Source organism: Elephantulus edwardii, unplaced genomic scaffold (genome assembly GCF_000299155.1).
Source record: "Elephantulus edwardii isolate Elephantulus edwardi_28Jun2011 unplaced genomic scaffold, EleEdw1.0 scaffold00004, whole genome shotgun sequence".
Classification (NCBI taxonomy): Eukaryota; Metazoa; Chordata; class Mammalia; order Macroscelidea; family Macroscelididae; genus Elephantulus; species Elephantulus edwardii.
In genome coordinates, this window is record NW_006399754.1 from 11596184 (window position 1) to 11610839 (window position 14656).

At 40.5% G+C, this 14656-nt stretch overlaps 1 protein-coding gene across 3 annotated transcripts in view; it reads left to right on the forward strand.

Moving 5' to 3' along the window:
• DOCK9 (dedicator of cytokinesis 9) overlaps positions 1 to 14656 on the forward strand; it is a 407183-nt gene that overhangs the window by 287153 nt on the left and 105374 nt on the right. For all 3 annotated transcript variants that reach the window (XM_006879560.1, XM_006879558.1, XM_006879559.1), the window contains exons 16-26: positions 5248 to 5327; positions 5412 to 5599; positions 5742 to 5807; positions 7856 to 7948; positions 9147 to 9270; positions 9555 to 9676; positions 10417 to 10503; positions 10832 to 10921; positions 12691 to 12806; positions 13069 to 13138; positions 13972 to 14097. In XM_006879560.1, coding sequence (XP_006879622.1) covers positions 5248 to 5327; positions 5412 to 5599; positions 5742 to 5807; positions 7856 to 7948; positions 9147 to 9270; positions 9555 to 9676; positions 10417 to 10503; positions 10832 to 10921; positions 12691 to 12806; positions 13069 to 13138; positions 13972 to 14097 — 1162 coding nt within the window. The remainder of the gene's footprint in view (positions 1 to 5247; positions 5328 to 5411; positions 5600 to 5741; positions 5808 to 7855; positions 7949 to 9146; positions 9271 to 9554; positions 9677 to 10416; positions 10504 to 10831; positions 10922 to 12690; positions 12807 to 13068; positions 13139 to 13971; positions 14098 to 14656) is intronic.

Genomic DNA, 14656 nt, shown 5'->3' on the forward strand with positions numbered 1-14656 from the left:
GAGGCGCACGGTTCGAATCCACCAGATGCTCTGCCGGGGAAGGAGGGATAATCTCCTCCTGTACCAGTGAGATCTGATTTGACGGTACACTCACACAAAAATAATAAAATTTAAAAAAAATTAGTAAGATATACACACCAAGGTGTTAATAATCATGGTTGTCTCTGAGGCACAGACATATGAGTGATTTTTCATTTTCCATTTTATAGTTTTCCTTGATTTTACATGAACTCTTTAAACTGGCATTTGCTGTTGTATTCATAATAAACAGACAATGGCATTTTCAAATACACTGAGCATGGAAGTTACTCCCAAAGCTAGTTAGATTGAAACCTGCCAAACCCAGCTGCCCCTCACCCCTCATCCCCAGCATTCGGCCCTGTAGTGGCTCTTCAGAGAGCTGTTCTCAGAGCTCTGACCCCTTCAGTGGCACCTAGATGCTTTCTCGGGTCATGATCTGCAGGTGATCTGAGTGTAAAGGCACAGCCGGGCAGCAAGGAGCAAGAACTTTCTCAGAGCAGAACTCAGAGGAAAGCTGAGTGTGTGCTTCCCTGTGTGGTGTGGTCGTGCTCATTAACCACGGATTTAGTGCTCCAGACAGCTAGTTAAAGCCCCCAAAACTGAGAATAAGGATCAGATGCAAAGGCACAGAATACACAGAGCAATAGGATACCTTGTAACCTTCTCTGTAAGAATCCAAAGCAGTGCCAGGGTCCCTTATACTATTTTCTTCACCATGGAGTTAGGGAAATGGAGTGTTTCTTTTTCATTGACTTTGTTGTTCAGTTTTTAACATCAACATTGCTCCCCACCCCCCCTTCTAACTTTTCTTTTCTTTTTTTTAAATTTAATTTTATTGGGAAAAACATGTTGGGGATATATGGAGGTGAGGGTTGGGAGCAGAAGGGTGAGGATGGGCAGGGATGAAAATTGCAGGGATGCAGTTGCAATGCTGTACAATTAGGTTGGTGGAGGGAGCAGGTGAAGGAAATGAAAAGGACCCATTGGGGACCAGATGATTCAGGGCAATGGTAAGCATAGTCCATTGGTGATTAAAAAAACTGTCTTTTTCACTTGTGGGTTTCTCATTTGGAAATTGGGTGCAGACTCTCTGGCTTCTTCATGTTGAACAGGGGCGTTGATGTGAAGGGGGAAAGGGAACACACTTTATCACCTTATTGGTGGTCTTGAGTTGAAGCTGCTTGCCTTCTTGTTCTGTTAGAAGATGTTTTCCTGATATTTACTCCCCTCTGGACTACAAAGTGTTTTCCCAGGTGGGTCCAGTGGGGATGGCTGACTGAACCCTGAGGCTCCATCCTCCTTTGCTTCCTTCACTGGCCATTATATTTCCTTTTTATCTCTGGAACTGGGTTCGGGGTCAGGTGTGGAGTAAAATTCAGTCTTAAGGTTACCTATAGAAAAGGGAGCAAATCTAGAGAGAACAAACTTGAAAGTTACAGATAGAAGGGCTTAGGAGGTGTTATTTATGGGTGTACTGGGGGAGAAGGTGGAAGAAACTAGCCTCGATAAAATTCTCTGTATACCCTGGGCAGTTTTTTCTACCCAGGGGTCGGATGGTACAATCCAAGGACTGGGGGCTGAACGCAGGGCTCACCCTGCCACCTGCCCGGGGCCAAACGCACAGCTCTCCCTGCCGCCCGCTGGCCCTTTTCTTTCTTATAGAGAATAATGTTAGTACCCTGGGAACACAGATTGAATCCAAAGCTGTTGTTTCTTTTGTCATTGTTTTCTCAAAAATACCATCTCAGATTTGATGAGAGAAAAAAAAAATGTATCCCCTGACACTCTTGGGATCAGGATTGCTAATTTAAATCCAGTTTCAGGCAAAAGACAAAGGAAAACGAGAGGGAAAAAGTTGTCCTTAGGATGGACAAAACTCTAAAGCTCGTGGTTGTTGAACCAGCTCATACATAGCTGGTCCTCCAGCAGGTTTCTGAAACAATACATTGGATGGGAAGAGAGTATCCATCTTTGCCCGTTGGAACTGATGGTGGATTTGAACAGCCAGAGAGATTCAGCCTGTGGTTTAGGAGTACAGCTCCCTATGCACGACACCACCAGGCGAAGTGGACATAGCCAGCCTAGCCTGTAGGCATAAGGAAGGCAAGGGCTTGGGAATTTTAGGAACTCCTGTTTCAAATGACTGGTGTTCCCAGGTATAGTGAGGCGCTACATGTGTGACTGTTTAATAGATGCAGTTATGTCTAAGGGAAGTGAAACACTGAAGGGAGCAACTTTTCAAAGATGAGAACAAAAGTAAGTACTAATTCGGTCAGCCACTGAGTTTTTATTATCCAAGCAACGCTACATCCTAAAAGAAGTTGTTAAATAGTTGGCTTACCAAAAGCCACGAGTTACTGGTCTGTTTTCTAGTATAGTAAGGAATTACATTGCAGTCATTAGGATAAGCTAGTCATCCTAATGATCTCTTCTTTACTGTGGGATACCAAGCTCATACAGATGAATGTGGTCTTTGACAGAGTGAATGTACTGTATTACCCTCTGAACAAGTGAAAAATGCTGCGTACACATGAGGACACTTGTGCGATAGCTAGAGTAACCAGATGAAAGGAAGCAAGAGTAATTGTCTAGTACCTGCCTAGAAGGAGTGCTGGTGGTGCAGTGGTTAGGTTTTGAACTAACCAAAAGGGCTGGAGTTCAAATCCACCAGATGTTCCATGCAGGAGCAATGAGGCAGTCTGTTTCCATAAAGATTACCACCTCAGGAGCTCTGTGGGGCAGTTCGCCTCTGCCCTGTGCAGTCACTCTGAGTGGGAGTCAAGTTGAAGATAGATGATGTCTAACCGTTTGGAAGAGGGATCTCTAGTGTTTTAAAAGAGCACTTGCTCTTGCCAGTATCTTATGTAACATCTTCATGAGTGACCTTTATGAGACTATAACGTATGAACGAAATGTCTTCATGGCACAAAGCTAATAGGAAGACCTAATATGTTAGATGATAAAATCTTGAATTAAAAAGATTTTGACCAAGTAGAAATGGCCAAAATATAAAAAGATGGAATTTTGTAAAGACACTACTAAATCATTTTCTTTGGTCCAAAAAACATAATTATTTAAAAACAAGTTGGGACAATGTGGGATACTAGGAACGCTTATGTAAGATTTAAAAATTGTGGCGAGCTCTGGTGGCCTAGTGGCAAGAAGCTGCACTGCAATCCCAGAGGTGCATGGTTCAAATCCACCAGATGCTCAGAGCTGGAGAAGGAGGGGCAATCTCCTCCTATACCAGTCAGATGTGATTTGATGGTACACACACACACACAAATAATAAAATTAAAACATTTTTTAAAAAAGATATAAAAACTGTTCATGAGTAGGTCACTAAATTGGTGTAGATGCCCCAAACTAATAGTACTGTGGCTTTAACAGTGGAGAGTATGTTGGTCAAAAGTGGACGACTTCCCGCTCAGAGTGTTCTCACTCTTCTGTTATCCTCACAGTTGTAACTTGAGTAGACTCATTGCTACAGTCATTGTGTCATTCTGTCCCATTGATGGTCTACCCCATTTTCTTGCTGGCCCCCTACTTTAGTGACCGTGATGTCTTTAACCAGGAGCCGATTCCTCCTGACAGCGTGCCCAGCGTACCTGAGGTGCAGTCTTACCATCCTCGCCCCAGGCAGCATTCAGGCTGTACATTTTCCAGGATTAGATTGTTCATTCTTCTGGCAGTTGTTAGTGTATTCGGTATTTTTCACCAACACTTCATTCAAAGACATCAGTTCTTTGATTTTTCCTATTTGTCTTTCAAATACATCTGCAGCGTGTCTTGTGCCAGGTGCATCTAAGTCCTCAAGGAACATCTTTGTTTTCAGTGCTTTAGAGAAGTCTTTGGCAGTAGATTTGCCAGGTGTAACACCCCATTTGATTTCCTGAATGCTGTTTCCATAGACGTTGGCTTCTGAGCACCATGTTGTCAGTGAGACGTGGCGGAACTTGAGCTCTGAAAATTCCATTCACCAATAGACCAATTTTTTTTTCTCTATTTAACAGTTTTCAACTATTTAAACAAAGTTATTAGACTCATCTGAAGTCTTCTGTTCTCAAATCTTATGCATCTTCCTTTAATGCATTTTTCAACTAGGAAAACATCTCATTTATATTTTATAAATTATGTATTTATGGTACCCAGAACCCTAGACCGATGGAAGTTTCTCTCTAGTGTGAAAGACAGTGTGAAGATGGAAAGGCTGTGCTGGGATGGTCCTTGTGACTAGTCAAGAGGAGTTGAGGCCTCAACAGTGCTTGTCAGGAATGTCAGAGAAGAGATTCTTGCATTGAATTAGACCAGAGACAAAAATAAATATCCACAGTGCACTTAGTTCTGTGCAGAGTATTTTGCTAGACACTGAGATCTAAGATGACTTCCAAGTTTCTGTTTCCATGACTCCAAAAGAGCTAAAAATGTGTAATAAAATGGCTCAAGAATATTTAACTAGAAGGGGAGCTCTGGTGGCCTAGTGGTAAGGAGCTGCAACTACAATCCCAGAAGCGCATGGTTCGAATCCACCAGATGCTCTGCCGGGGAAGGAGGGACAATCTCCTCCTGTACCAGTCAGATCTGATTTGACGGTATACTCACACAAAAATAAGAAAATAAAAAATTAAAAATAAAATTTAAAAAAAAAAGAATATTTAACTAGAATAGTTTTGTTGACACTGATTATCTAGACCTGTGATGCCCAACCTGGTGGCCACTCGCCACATGTGGCATTGAACACTTAAAATATTCAAAAGTGCTGCTTTTGTTGTGTTTCATCAAGTCAGACCTGACCCATGGCCGACCTTCCGTTGGGTTCTCAGAGGCACTAAATCCCACAGGAGGAGATCTCCCAGCCTTCTCCTGCCAGGGCAGGAAGATTGAATCACACGCCTTTGGGTTGGCAACCCATACGCTCCTTACCCCTCGGCCACCAGAGTTTCTAGAATCATAAAATATGCATCTGATTTCAAAGCTAAACTTAGAGTTAGCATTTTATTCAAATAACATATTGAAATGACAATACTGTGATTTTCTTTGGTAACAAGGCTCCAGTTCGTTACATGGTCTCTTATTAGACTCCCTGGCAGCACCTAACAACAGCAAGAGTGATAAAATTTAAAATTCTCTTTATGATTTGCATTTATTTGCCCTGTAAATGCTGCCCAAGAATTCATGTGTTAGGGCTGCCGTAACTTACTTACCTTCTTCACCTTTTGTTTTTAGGCCTGAGAAGATGGCTAAACTTCCAGTGATTTTAGGCAATCTAGACATCACAATTGATAATGTTTCCTCAGACCTGCCCAGTAAGTATAAATTCTGTGTAGTTTATTGGACACATTTTTGTTTGGCTGGCTTTTGACTTACGTTTTATTTTGATGTCTTTTCAGATTATGTTAATTCATCATACATTCCCATGAAGCACTTTGAAACCTGTATTAAAACTCCAATCACCTTTGAAGTGGAGGAATTTGTGCCCTGCATACCAAAACACACCCAGCCTTATACCATCTACAACAATCACCTTTATGTGTATCCTAAGTACTTGAAATACGACAGTCAAAAGTCTTTTGCCAAGGTGGGTACAAAGGATAGGGTTTCACTGTTCATATCAAACTCTCTTAGGATTTGATTTCCCGTGTTGTTTACTAAATACTTAAATCGTTCGTTTGGGTTGATTTTCACTTTGTCTCCACCCTCCCCTTTAAATATTGCTGCAGGCTAGAAACATTGCTGTTGGCATTGAATTTAAAGATTCAGATGAAGAAGATGCTCAACCTCTGAAGGTTGGTTTTTTTAATATATGTTCAGGTGCATACTTGGATTTCACACTTTAGAATTGTACAAGTAAAGGAATGTTTTAATTGACATCAACACAAAAATAGGTAATGTTGCTTGTAACATAACCCCATGTACTGAACCTTAAAGAATATGGAATAATCAAGTTCTTATTCCTGTTGACTCTTACTGTTTTGTTATACTCTTTGAGGATGAAGTTTCTTATTTGTAATCAATTCAGTTAATATTTCTTGCACACTTTCTGTGAGCTAGGCATTATGCAGGGTGCTAGGAATTACTGTATGGAATAATTAAGTTCTTACTCCTTGTTTTCTGCTTTGTTGTGTTATTGGGTGGGGATGTATACTCTTTGAGGATAAAGTTTCTTATTCGTATTCAATTCAGTTAATATTTATTGTGCAGTTATTATGAGCTAGGCATTTTGAAGGGTCCTAGGAATTATATATTTTATCAGTAATAAGGAAAGATTGACAATAAACCAGTTGCCTTCAAGTCTTTTCAATGAACGTTAACTTCTTCACAACTGAGCATAGAGCCATTAAGCGCATCCTCAAGCCCTCCAACTCCTTTCTGTTCTAGCCTTGGACCGCTCTGTCACCAGTCATGTGTATCAGGTAGAACTGTGCTCCACAGTGTTTTCTAGCTTGTTTTTCAGAAGTCATCCTTGTCTTATCCTGTGCCGCTATCATGATATCCACTGTGCTCAAACCGATTATTCCAGTCATAGTATCAGTCCGTTACATTGAAGGTCTTCCTCTCTTTCACTGACCTTCTACTTTTGCATTAGCTGCTTGTCAGTCTTCACGTATTTTGAGTGAGAAGATTGATGCATAGAGTTAAAACAACTTATTCTGGGTCACATGTTAACATTTAGCAGACTCACGAGTCAAGCCCAGAAAGTCTAACTCTAGAGTAACTCTGGCTTTAGTGTAAATGATAAGATAATGACTATCAAAGGAGAGAAGTGTACAACAATGCAGTTGTTGTTGTAGTTGTTATGTGCCATCGATTTGCCTGCGACTCATAGCGACCCTATGTACAACAGCCCTGAACCCTGCTCTGTTCTGTGCCAATCTCACTGCCTCTGACACACCCATCCCGATTACCCCAGTCACTGAATCAGCCCACCTTATAGAGGATCTTCCCCTCCTGCGCTGTCCCTCCACCCTCCAAGCATGATATCCTTCTCCAAGGACTGGTCGCTCCTTGCAACATGTCCAAAGTATGTCAGATGAACCTTCAGAATCCTTGCCTCTAAGGAGCAGCATGGTTTGACCTTCTCTAGGACAAAGCTGTTTGTTCTCCTAGCAGCCCATGGTTTATTCAGTACTCTTCTCCAGCACCACAGCTCAAAGGCATCAGTTCTCCTTCTATCCTCCCTAGTCATCATCCAGCTCTCTGATACACAGAAAGTGATTGCAAAGCAGACAAGAATAAAATACTGTTTCTATCCTCTGTCTTCAAGGACTTAGTTTGGTGGAAAAGACAGTCATGAGACAATGATATGTAATTTATTAGTCTTTTGGCAACATGAATGGAACTGCAATGAAGTGGGGTTTTTTTAGGACAAAAAAGAATCACTGTGAAAGGAGGGTACACAAAAATTGCTAAGGGAACACATATAAGACATTATTAGTAAGTGCTCTTTTCTGGTCTGGTAACACTGAGAAAGATCAGACACGTCTTGCTATGTGAGTTTGCCTGGCCTGGTGCAGATAGAAGGAAGGTCTTTAAAATAAAAGAGTTGCATAATCAAAGATCTGGGGATGTGAAAGTGACTGGGGGCAGAGCGCTCCAAGGCTAGAGTGGGAGGGAGTTGGAGGGCTTGAGGATGAGCTTAGAGGCTCTATGCCCAGCTGTGAAGAAGCTTACAGACCGGAGCCTCTTCTGGCAATCAGAATCATTTAAAAAAACCAAAACTCTAGAGTGGATGTGTTAAACTTATTTTGTTGTCACGCCTTCTTCTTTGAACAGTTCTAGTTTGGAGTCTTCCTTGTTGAACACTAGTGTTTCTCTCTGCTGACTTCTCTTTTAGTGCATTTATGGCCGACCTGGTGGGCCAGTGTTCATGAGAAGCGCCTTTGCCGCCGTTTTACACCACCACCAAAACCCAGAATTCTATGATGAGGTGAGTGATGATCTCAAGCGGAAACGAACAGCCCCACTAGCTTGAAGGATGACCCTGAGTTGTTTGCTTGGTAAAATAATATGTAAAAGACACTCCAGTTATAGTGATAGAACTAAATACTGATTTGATTCCTGTATTGCTTGTCTGATTATAAAAGTAACGTATTCATTGTAAAAAGAATTTGGAAAATGCAGGTAATATAGAAAAGAAAAAGCTATACTCCCAAACATAGTCATCTTTACTACCAAATTTATTTAGTGTTCTGATACATTTCTTCTTTTTTTTTCCTGCTCGTTTATTTACAAAATTCGAATACAAATTTACTTTTAAATTCTTAGTGTAATTATTTTTGTTGGTTCTGGGACTCTTCCTTTTTTACCATTGACTTGACTTATATAGAAATATTAAAGCAACTTATTAAAACTTTTACTTTTGAAAGAGAGGAGTGAACTCGGGGAGGAGGGCTGAGCGGGGAGAGACATGCAGCAATGAATGAATGGAAATCAAAATCTCTGTAAATGCTCATTAAAATTATTAAAAAAAAATTCAGGATATTTCATGTGGAAAATAAAAGTGAACCACACGGCTGGAAGGATCCAATTTAATTCCAAGTAGTTCTATTAAACTTGAACTTTGACATTAAAAAAAAGGGACAAAAAAAAACTTATTCGAAAACTATGTGACTACAGCATGCTGGGTTTTTGTTTTTGGTTTGTGGTTTTTGTTTTTTCTTTAAGATCTTAGCTAGCTTAAGTTAAAGTGGTGGTTTCTGATGTCTGTATTCTAGTATTTGTTTAGTGACTGTTGCTGCTGACCCTCCAGCAGGGTTTCAGAGGCTGTAAATCACACGGGCAGAGATTGCCCATCTTTCTCCTGCTGAGCAGCTGGTAGATTTGAACCTTTGCTTTGGCAGTGCAGCACCTTACATTAGGCCATCAGAGCTCCCAGAGTATTTCTCTTAATGTTGAAATAGTCACTAATCCTCTTCTCATCTCTCATCCATTAAGAATCCACTTTTATTCCCCCCCTTAGCCCAATTTACAATCTCAAATGGCTTAGAATCTAAATGTTACGATCTTTCTGGAGAACAAATGCATGTTTATGGTTTATTGGGTGACATGTTGCATCACTGCTCTCCCTTAAAACTTTTTTGAAATTGTTTCATACCAAAAAGATTGTTATTTGGTCTTCCATGCAGATTAAGATAGAATTACCCACCCAGCTGCATGAAAAGCACCACTTGCTGTTCACGTTTTTCCACGTCAGCTGTGATAATTCAAGTAAAGGAAGCACAAAGAAGAAGGATGTGGTCGAAACGCAAGGTCTGGAACGCTTTCTTCCTCTGGTTTTTATAATTGTGTTCATATTAAGTTCTTTCTCTGTACCCTTTGGCTGATGGGTGAAGAAGAGCCCACGCATTGATTTCCTGTGTAGCTTTTTATTAAAGATCATTTTAGAACTCTTATCCCAAACAGGGCAAACAACATATTGACATTGTTCTGCAAAGACCTGGTTAATATCTTACTCTGAGTGATGTACTTTTTCCTCTTAAATTTTCATTCACATAAAATTATGTTTTATTTTTGTTGTTCTTTGTTCTCAACAGTTGGATATTCCTGGCTTCCTCTTCTGAAAGATGGAAGGGTGGTGACCAGCGAGCAGCACATCCCCGTGTCAGTCAATCTTCCATCTGGCTATCTTGGCTACCAGGAGCTGGGGATGGGCAGGGTAAGTGGGTGTTAAAATTGCCTTTTCACAGTTCTTTCAGAAGAACTAGATAGCACGTACTCTCACCCACCAATGCTCTTACCAAAAAATCCCAAGCAAACTACATAGCATGTTTGCTAGTCCCAATATTATAGTTTTAGTTACTTCTCAGATTCACTTAGACTTTTGAAAGGCAATGCTGTGAGCAGTTATCACCAAAGTTGTAGTTTGCATATTTCATAAGGCTTGGACTTGCAGGGTGCAAGCAGGGAAATAAACACTGGGATATAATGCATGAAGTGGAAGTCTGTCTCTCAGATAGCCATGCCATGCTCAAATAAAGATAATGAGGGTTAGGAATCATCTTCCTATATTTTATTCCTAGGACTAGGAATTTTCTTTCAGCATTTTATAAGTCTAGTAGCTAACTTTTTCATTCATATGGTAGTCCGTTAGGGCACCATCCTAATTCATTAAACCGTGATGTCACTCAAATGTCTTCAGTAAGTTTGTTAATTTTTACTTCTTTGAGCCATCTCAAGTTATTTAGGTTTATATTTGTAGATGAGAAAAAAATGCGTTTTGTTTTGAACAACCTTTTACTGTTTGTATGCATTTAAGCATGTCAAGTTTAGACTTATATTGTGTATACATAAAATATTCCAAATAATTGGTGGTCTGAACATGGAGGAGATCATGTCTGAAGCTGAGATAGCAAATTTGTAGTGATGGGGGTTTTTCTGCCTTTTTTTTTCTTTCAGCATTATGGTCCAGAAATTAAATGGGTTGATGGAGGCAAGCCACTGTTGAAAGTGTCAACTCACCTGGTTTCCACAGTGTACACTCAGGTACAGCTCTAACCTGTTAGAATGAGCCATGATTTCTCTCTCAGTGAGCGTCCACATTGTTTTGTGACCAAATTCTAACTGATGTACGCTGTCAATATACTTTTGTACTTTGTTTCTTTTTTCCATTCTTTTTTAAGAAAGTATCTCTAAAGTATTAATATATGCTGATAAAATGAAATACCTAACATAAGTAACATTTCTCAAATTTTCCTCATTTGTTGATGGATCTTTCCAGATTTTTGGTGTTATTTCTATGTTACCAGTTTCATAATCTAACAAAAAATATGCATGTTAATAATGTTTCTTTTTTTTTTTTTTTTTTTTTTAGGATCAGCATTTACATAATTTTTTCCAGTACTGTCAGAAAACCGAATCTGGTGCCCAGGCCTTAGGGAACGAACTTGTAAAGTATCTTAAGGTAACAGATGGATTTCTTAGTAATCACTCTTTGTACTTAACTTTGCTTTTGGTGAATACATACACCACTTAACATTTTTCACATGTACAGATCAGTGATAGAGGCTGCACGTTGTGCCACTATTCTCACCATCCCTGCTTATGTTGTTAACTTGGACCCTCAGCCCCCGAAAGTTCTCATCTTTGCTTTCATGTTATTACTCTCAATTTAGTCCCATAGAAATTGTTAAGAAATCAGTGCTCAAGGACGACATTCATTGTCCGTGAAGCTAAACTGTTATTGAACACAAAATGACTTTATTGAATAGTTTTGGTTCAAGATTTTACCTTATTTTTCTTATTTGGGGGTTCAGTGAGTCTCAGTGGATACAATTAGTCTGGTTTCCAGGAGAATTTGAAGTTGTGTTTCAGTTTTCCTTCTCTTGATCAGGATCATCTCTTGGGTACTTGAAAACAATGTTCAGTGGTGGTGGCAGGGCACCATCTATTTCTTCTGGTCTCATGGAAAAGGAGACAGGATGTCACAGAGGCGCTTGGACCTATAGTCTACTGTTTTTTACCAGTGCGTGTTATTCCCTTGTTGTTCCAGGTGAATAGAGATCAGTTACTATATTTTGGGTTAAAAGTTGGCAAGCTTTTAAGAACCCAAGCACTGCTCGCTTAAGTAGAAATTCTAAAGAAGTAACCATTTTTTGGGATAGGTTGAGTTTTAATTTCTTTTTGTCCCTTAAAAACCTCTATAAAGAAGTTCTTGCCTGGGTGTGAGACATTATGGCTATTAATGATAGACATTAATAGTAAGCTCTGGTGGACTAGTGATAAGAACCTGTGCTTTAATCCCTGAGGCTCACAGTTCAACTCCACTAGCTGCTCTGTGGGAGAAGGATAAGCAATCTCCTCCCATGCAGTTACTGCCTCTGAAAGGTCAGCTGTGGGTCTGTTCTCACTTGATGGCACACAACAACAACAACAGTCCTAGAAGCAGTAATAGTACCACTTGAGAATAGTATTATTCTTGGGTTCATCTTTGCCCCATGCATTTTTCCCTAAGGCCTGGTTTTAATTGTTTTTGGTCAAACATTCTTCTAAGTGGTATAGCACTGGTCTGTCCATTTGCTGTACAGAGGTAACTCGTGGTTGCTCTGATGCTAAACACTGTGACACTGATGTGTCAAATATGATAATGGTTACCCATGGTGGACAGGGTTTGGTGGAGCTTCCTGATTAAAACAAGCTTGAAAGCAGGAATGGCATCCACTTCCAAAAAGCTTGCCTCCAGAAACTCTATGAACTTGGAGAAACGATGAAAGTTATACAAGTGTTCAGTTCTTTCATTCATAGGGTCACTATGAGTCATCTACAACTCTATAGCACTTAACAACAACGCTGTTGTTATTCTTACATGTTGTCAGGTCAGAACCAACTCATTGCTAACCCCCCCAGTGGGTTTTCAGAGCCTATAAATCACACAGGAATTGATTTACCATCTTTCTGTCACAGAGCAGCTGGTGGATTTGAACCATGTGCCTTTGGATGGCATCACAGCTCCTTACTACTAGGCCACCAGAGCTCTCTGCCTCTGTGGATCCTGTTTACAGGTTTAGGAGATTGGAATAAAGAAATCTTTAGGGCCCTTTATGTACCTACCATGGCCTTTCATTCATTTCAGATGGAATTTGTCCATTTTCATTTGAAACCAAGTGGGAATGGCTCTGGACGGGTGTGCTTTCTAAAGACAATGGGAACTTCCTCCCCCTTCTGTCCCCGTAGAGTCTTCACGCGATGGAAGGCCACGTGATGATTGCCTTCCTCCCCACCATCTTAAACCAGCTGTTCCGCGTCCTCACCAGGGCCACCCAGGAGGAAGTTGCGGTCAACGTGACACGGTAAGGCAGGCAGACAGACGGATGGCTGTGCTTCTGCTCTTTCAATCTATCCATATCTGGAGCGCTGTCATGCACACCTGCGGTGCTGGTACGTGTCGTGCACGAGACCTGAGGAATTGCTTTGGATCCCATACAGAGGACCACATCTAGTTCTCTGTTTCCTTCGTGGAGCCAGTAGCTTCATCCTTGTTCTACTCTGATAATGAAATGTGTCCATGTTCACATTATTACTCATTGCTTTATTCATCCCTGTGGTGTGTAGGGTCATTATTCATGTTGTTGCCCAGTGCCATGAGGAAGGACTGGAGAGCCATTTGAGGTCATATGTAAAGGTATGTAAAAGAAACTGTCCTGGTCATTTGAATCTGTGGCTCTCGGATTTTTCTTCTCAGGTTTTTTTGGGGGTCTTTTTTTAGTCTCGCTATTTTGGGATGTAGTTAAAACTTAATGCCTATATTTTCTCTTCTCTTCCTCATAGCCAGTATGAATAGATGTCTAAAGAGGGGAAGTCATTAGTTTATCTCCTTCATTCTTTTAACTATGTTTCTTTCAGTGTGTTTTGCACATAATATGACCCTAATCACATTGACATTTAAAACAAATTTTATGTAAGACTCTTGACTAGGCCACTGGTATATTTTCCTTTTTCCCATCTGAAATTCCTAATAAAGCTGCTTATTCTGAGATAGGAAGATTAGTTCCGACATTGTCAAACTAGATAGCTGTATGGAATAGGAAGAAATGTCCTTATGATAAATCTCAAGGTTTTTTTCCCCCCTATGCCACAAACTGAAAACTTTTAAAATGTCACCCAAGTTCTTGTAGGATTTAGATACCTTTATGGCTTGTAAGTATGTTAGTTTTATATTAGTTTTTTAAATTGGGTTCTTCAGGATGTCTGTTACTGCATTTCATATGTCCCATTCCCATAAAGTCTTTCTTAGAGAAGGAGTTACAGGGCTGGGCGACCACTGATCTGAGACCTGTGATTCAATATCTTGAAGAGTTCATGGGTCCCTCTTTTTTCTGTCATGTCATGATCACCCCTCCTGCCTTCCATTGCCATACCTCCCCCTCCCACCCATGAAATATTATCCCTGGCTTTGATCTTTGAGTAAAGCTTTGAAAACAAGCACATTAAAGCATCTTTCTCTTCTCTTGAAAGTATGCTTACAAGGCTGAGCCGTATGTTGCTTCCGAATATAAGACAGTACATGAAGAACTTGCCAAGTCCATGACCACCATTCTCAAGCCTTCTGCTGATTTCCTCACCAGCAACAAGCTTCTGAAGGTACGCTGGGAGGGCCAGTGTGGTCTGCAGTATTGAAGCTGATTAAGGAAAATTAGAATTCCAGAGACTTATTACTCCACCCCTTTTGTATACTTTTAGGAGACTCTCTGCACTTCCCCTGGCAAGGGACAGCAGAGTCAGTTCTCCAGGTCCAAGTTTGATTCCTGGATCTTGAGATAGGAGCTTAAAAAGAAAAGAAAATACTGTGTTCAGAACTTTTTCTCCTGTTTTGCATCTGAATAAGCCATTGTATTGAAATATACTGCAGGAAACAGATAACAATGACAGGTGTCACCAGGCAACAGAACCACCCAGGAGGCAAGGTGGTGCCTAAGCTTCAAATAACAGACCCTCTGGTTGGATTGAGTGTCCATGTGTCCACATTCAGTGTATGCACTCAGGTGTCCAGTGGAACGAAATACATTCAGCATATGAAGGCACAATGTCTGCCGGACACCACTTGAGCTGATAATTTGCTGTTGTTGATTGTCATCGAGTTGAACACAGCTCATAGTGACCCTGTGAACAAAAGGCCTGAAGCCTTTCTGTAACTGTTGTC